Raw genomic sequence first — 6,101 nt, 5'->3', positions numbered from 1 at the left:
ACTGGGGTGTTTGCAGGCAGACCAGTTGAATGGAGTCCCCAGCCCACACAAAATGGTATCTCCATGCAAGCCCAGCAGAACCCCGTTTTTAAAGGCTTCCTTAATTCCCCCTCCTCACATTTTCCCCAACCTTAATCAATCCTAAATCCCCCATTTTCATAATATAGCTAGACCCCCACGTGACATATTTTATGGATGGGCCCTGAGGGGTTGCCACATCTCTGTACTGGCCCTTACTTTCAAGTAAATTTGTTTTGCATCACAGTGATCAGCTAGACCTCAACTCACTTACTTCAAAGAGGTTCCATGCAGATAAACCTTCACTCACATAAATTATGCCCATCAAGTAAAAAGATAACTTTAATGGTACAATCCTATGCATGTTTAGACAGAAGAAAGTCCTACAACACCCAACATTCCCCAGCCAGCATGCATAAGACTGTGCCCTAAATAAATTATCATGAAAAAGTAACATCTGCTAAAATGTTTTCCAAAAAGTTAATCTTGTTGTTCTCTGAAGAGAAGTAAACAATTTGAGAGATGCAGGCTAAAGCAATTTGAGAGATGCTGCCAAAATCCTTTACAAATGTGTAGCTTCAAAGCAAATTGGTAAACTTTTTGTTGAGTTCCATATGAGCCAAAGGCATACTGTCTTTAAAGTTGACCCATTATATTTGTCGTTCTCCCACAGCAGCCACATTCAGGCAACGCTCTAGCAATCCTGTTAGTCTCCCCATTCAATGCTTTTTGTTGCCCCTCTGGCTGCCATGCATTTTCTTGGGTGCTTTGGTGCATGCATTTTCCAGGTAGTCAAACAGCAAATCGAGCTCACCGACTGCTTTGTTCTTTCCATTCTCTCCCAACTGCAGAATCAAAGCAAAAACAAGTTCTTGAGTAGAATGAAGGATGTAGATTACAAGAGAGAAGCTATATTTGTTTTCTGAGGCCAAAATAAAATAATAGACAAGCAGTAATGTGGTACCTTTAAAATTAGATCACAAAGCCATGGGACGTTTTTCTACATAAGCCCCATTGAACTGACTGGGAACTACGCAGGAGCACAGTCAAATGTGAGCTGCACAAGAGGTAGAAACTCTTATTCATTTTAATGGCACTTGAACAGGAGAAATTCCCCAGATCGTCGCACCCATAATTTACTGTGCGGAAATGCGATGGGTTAATTCTTAACACGCCATAGGTCTTTTTGTCTTTTATGCAGCTGGATCCACTGTGTGGTCCAGCAAGTAGAAGGCACAAAGAATAAGATCAACTCCTGCTCAGGTATTCCCACCCTGACCATCCTGATCCTGCTGCCATCTATGAGCCTCAATGGTAAAATTGGAATAACTCTGACATCTCACATATGTGGCCTGAGACGAAAGAAGACCATGACGTCCAAAGTAAGAATGTTCATGTATATTAAACAATCTGAATACATTAGATCCATAGTACTGTAGATCTAGTCCTGCCCACTTTGCTTTTCCAGGGAGTTCTGTTTGTTTCTAATGAGGCTTCACCTATATTTTGCACAATTACTTATTCAAAGGATCAGGCAGGTGATGTGAAAGAACTCTTACTGCCCAGAAACTGAAGAGCCACCACCAACCAGAGAGTTGATAATACCAGACCAGATAGACAAATGACCTGGTGTAAGGCAAATTCCTAGGTTTCTATTTCCAGAGTCCATAAAGCCTGGAGAAGCATAAAATCAAAATTCTAGCTAAGCAATGACATTGCTATAATGCTAAGCACTGACTTCTCCATGTTTAGTATATCTGAAAATATAACAAATTGTTCAACCAGTAACATGGTGGAATCATTCATTAAAAAAAATATAATAATAAAAATCCCACCTCTCAAAGAAATGTAAAAGGACTCCATACTTGATTTTCTACTCTCATGTTACACACACACAAAAGAAACCAAAAAATACCTCCTACCATTTGAAAAGTTAGTACTTCAGGGAAGTTGCTGCTGCTGCTATTATTATTCTTTATATTTTTATCATTGGACCATTAGGCTATCATAAGGAAAGCCCTATTCATTTCAATGGTTCCACTTTAAGTAGGACTAATGTTAGATACAACCCAAAAAGCAATTCCTGGTTCAAACTGTCTTTCATCTCAGCAGCCTATTTTAGAATTGGTGGGAGACTTTTTGTTGCTGTTGTTAAGCACTTGGGAATCAGAACCCTTGGTGATCTCCTGCAAATCACCCAGAGATCTACTGGTAGTAGGGATGTCAGATAAATCTGGAATGGATTCAAATCAGTTAGAATTTCTATGAATCCTGCCTACAAATTCTGCAGCGGACCAGCTTTTTCCAAGTTGCACAATTCGGTGGACTTGTGGACCCATTTTTTCACTTTGGGGGGGGGGATTTACCCAAATTCCTACTTGTGCTAATGCTCATTAGTGCAAGCGTGCACTAACACAAGTGTGCACTTGTGCTAATGTGCATTAATACCAATGCACACCCACGCTAATGTGCACTTGCACAAGTGAAACGAAATTCTCATACATCCCTAACAAAACCCAATTCCATCAATGAGCCGATGACAGAAGATGCCTGACCATCCACAAAACACAGACAGAACAGGTTTAACAAAATCTGTACATCCCGAACTGGTAGATCCTGATTTACGTTCTGTCCACTCCCTGGTGGACATAGAGCTTTGCAAAGTCACATAAGCAACAGAGAGAGGTCAAAGGGTGGAGCGCGGGGGGGGACGACAATAGGACAAGGGGTAGTCGTGGGAAGGTAACAAGGAATAAATGCAAATAAAGCAAATCCAGCTACACAGTGCCATATGCTATGCTTCTGGGGTGGCCACTTGCACATTGACAAAAAAGAGGAAAGGCATCATCAAAAAGAGGACACAGATTTGCACAACATTTGTGCATGCTAGCTTATATGTATAGATGTGATTTTAGCGATCATTGCTATAATTTAAAGAGAAATACAAGACATCTCACCACAGTGGGAAAGACTGTGACCAGGTGACCTGTGTGCCTGCTCAGTCTGCTGCCCAGGCGCTAAGCATAGTCGGGCACCTTCAAGGCCCCCGGACTCTTCCTTCTCATGGATCTTTAAATATATTTCATCTGGATTTGGACCAGAGAGCCCTTCAAATAAAAGACACCCTCCAATAGAGCACTGTCCTCTGACAGACCTTCAAATAGAGAACCATCCTCTATAAAGTAGGATACATGGCTACTCTAGCACCACCTTTATTTAACATGGATTGTATTCACACATTATTTCCCTGCATATATTCTGAGGACATACATGATGGCTGTACAAACATCCCTCTTCTAAACAAGGAACTGGTTCGCACTACATGACAGCCCACTGTGGCTTAATGTACCTGTGAGAGCTGTTATTTCAGGCCAAGTGCCAGCGGGCACCATTTTTGCATCATGCCTGCAGGCGCCCAGCTTTCTGTGGCTTGTTGTCTTGTGTGAACCCAAGTGGCAGGGGTTGTTTGAGGGTTAGACAACCTTCAATAACCCATGGCAAACCTGGCGCCTACAAGTGCCATGTAAAAATGGTGCCCATGGGCACTTGGCACAATGTGACAGCCTCCGCTTATAAATTAAGCCATGGTGGGCTGTCATGTTGTGTGAACCAGGTCATTCAATCAAAACTCAGTTGTGTTGTGAGGGGAAAAGTTGGGTTACTTTACTCTTCTATTAATATTTTTAAACATCAGTGTACCTGGTCCAATTTGTCTTTCATTCGTTTCAGGTTGTTTTCAATATGTTCTTTATCTCCCAATGGTTTCTGAAAAGGACAGAAGAAAAATCTGACAAATGTGGCTTTCATTTCACACCTATCTCTTGACTTGTACTTGACTTGAGAAAGCTTGGATGCTTTGATTTGAGGTTTCCTCCTTTTGTATCAGCACCAGTGATTTGACACTTGGCCTTTTCTAGACATATATTGTCAAGTACCAACCCATCTTTACAAACTGGCAGCCCTCCCAGAGGAAAAAAACAAAAGAAAAAAAGAGGTGAGATTTAAACAATGCTGGGGACAAAGGACGGGAAACAGAGCGAGATTACAGCTATATGTGATGCTTACACAGTGACTGAGTTCCACATTCAAATGGGCCAAGAAATTTGCCACTTCCTGGACACTGGGAGATTGATTCTTTAGCTCAGACAGGGCGTTTGCCACCATGATATCTGTTACTCTCTTCATTAGGTAGCAGCGATCATTCTCCTGCAAAACAAGATAAATGAAACTGTATCAGCTGAACCACAAGAGAACAGGAACTTACACAGAGAGAATAAAAAAAATTAATTATGCATGTGGAAAGTGGAAATCTCACCTTGATGTTTATGTACAGATGCTGCCCAACAAACCTGTTATCTGTGTCCTTATCAAAAAGCCTTGCCTAAAAAGAGAGTCAGGATGAGTGTGTGGCAGAAAGACGAGACTCCAGTTTTAAACAAGCTCAACATTGCAGCAGATCAACGCCCTGTAACCCTGCAGCACTCCAATTCCACAATAGAGTTGAAGGAGAATAATAAAGATTTGGGTGGAGATGCAGAAAAGGGGACAAGGAAAGGTATAATCTATGTGTTGAAATGGTGATCCCAGAGGCCTCTAAGGTAAGAAGGTCCAAGTAGTTTCCTGGTGGAGGTGATGTGAAAAGCACAACTAATAGTGAACATCAAACAAAATGTCAAATTTAAAATTCCACACTTGCAAGAACTGTACGAAGAAGATAACACTGAGTGGCTGATGTGGCTTATAATGTGTTAAATGTGTGGGTTATATGACTGAGCACTACAGGGTAAGCTTACATTAACAGCTGGATATGTTCTAGTGGGTTGTGGTTTCCTAAAACTCTATACATACTTACAGTATACCGTACAAATAAGTATACCTGCCTCTGCACTGTAGAGTCTATAGTCATAAAATAGCACAAGTCAGTGTCCTTACAGAAAGGAAGAATGGCAGGAAAAAAAATGGAATATGGGGCGATAATCCTATACAACACACCGGAGACACGTCATGCAGATAAAACAGTAATGTAGTGCACAGGCAAATGGGTTTACCTGCTTGGCCAAGGTGTATGTACGGTTCTTGATGTAGGTTCTCTGGAAATTGTTTTTGCTGAGCGTGCAGGAGTGATTAGTAGGAGTCTCTGCTTCCTTCAGGGGCAAAGGGCTTGCAAAGAAGAGGAGAGGCAGGCAACAACAGCAGGACATCCACACCAGAAAGCTCCCCATCCAGTTCTGCCGTGGATTCATTGCTCCAGAGCAAAAGGCAATAATTTCAGCCAAGTCACAGCAACTGCCTTTGAACCTTTAAGGGAAAGAGAGAAGGAGAATTACCCAATGATGACAGAGAAAAAATATAATACAGTTAGGGTGCAATCCTATAAATATTTAGACAGCAAAAAGTCCTAGAACTTCCAGCGTTCCACAGCCAGCAATGCTGACTGTGGAATGCTGGGAGTTGTAGGACTTTTTTTCTGTCTAAGAAGCATAGGATTGCATCCTAATAATATAAAATGGATTTTATATATCTAACATATAATTACTTACTTGTAATTTCTGGCTGTATCATGAAGGAGTTGAGGGTTCTCTTTTATACCTCTCGCCACATCGTTCAGGAGATCGTTAGTGATGTTTAAATGACATCATTAAGTCTCTTACTTTCCACCATCGCTTCTGAGAATTTACTAACCACTGTATTTTTTTTTTAAGCCACAAAAGACAACCTTGCAGGCGTTCTACTGTTTAATTTCTTATCAAGTGGTCCCATTGATAATGCTGGGGGGGGGAAGGGGGTTTTGGGTTACTTTAACAGTTTCAGCTTAGGGTCAGACTAAGTGTGACCCTACTCACACACTTAGCAATCACTTTCAGTAGGTTTTTAAGTGTAAAGAGCAGGTGGGGGTGATCTGGATGAGGACCACAGCAGGGGGCAAAAAATTAAAGCCACCTCCTTAGCCCACCAGGGTTCTGATCCAGACTTCAGTCCCAGGGCTGCTATTTACACTTAAAGATCAATACATTTTATTTATTATTTATTGGTTTAATTTATACCCTGCCTTTCTATGAAAAAATGGCACTCAAGGGGCTTAC

At 41.4% G+C, this 6,101-nt stretch overlaps 1 protein-coding gene across 1 annotated transcript; it reads right to left on the bottom strand.

The window, feature by feature from the left end:
* Positions 1–344: 344 nt before the first annotated feature.
* IL22 (interleukin 22) lies at positions 345–5,786 on the bottom strand. The gene is made up of 6 exons (XM_084811805.1): positions 5,559–5,786; positions 5,067–5,316; positions 4,334–4,399; positions 4,084–4,224; positions 3,718–3,783; positions 345–863 (listed from the first exon to the last, which is right to left on the bottom strand). Exons 2-6 carry the CDS (start codon positions 5,259–5,261, stop codon positions 738–740), a joined length of 594 nt encoding a protein of 197 aa, XP_084667931.1. The 5' UTR covers positions 5,262–5,316; positions 5,559–5,786; the 3' UTR covers positions 345–737.
* Positions 5,787–6,101: the final 315 nt, after the last annotated feature.

Source organism: Heloderma suspectum, chromosome 7 (genome assembly GCF_057233095.1).
Source record: "Heloderma suspectum isolate Gila_16-S chromosome 7, 16-S_ref, whole genome shotgun sequence".
Lineage (NCBI taxonomy): Eukaryota > Metazoa > Chordata > Lepidosauria > Squamata > Helodermatidae > Heloderma > Heloderma suspectum.
The sequence above is the reverse complement of the archived record's forward strand: the minus strand, read 5'-3'. Positions and strand labels throughout refer to the sequence as shown.

Coding starts and splice junctions, on each gene's coding strand:
- IL22 (XM_084811805.1), bottom strand. CDS start 5,261: ATGAATCCACGGCAGAACTGGATGGGGAGCTTTCTGGTGTGGATGTCC. Junction 4,225..4,333: donor ATCTGTACATAAACATCAAG/GTGAGATTTCCA, acceptor CTTGTTTTGCAG/GAGAATGATCGCTGCTACCT. Junction 864..3,717: donor TGAAAGACAAATTGGACCAG/GTACACTGATGT, acceptor TTGATTCTGCAG/TTGGGAGAGAATGGAAAGAA.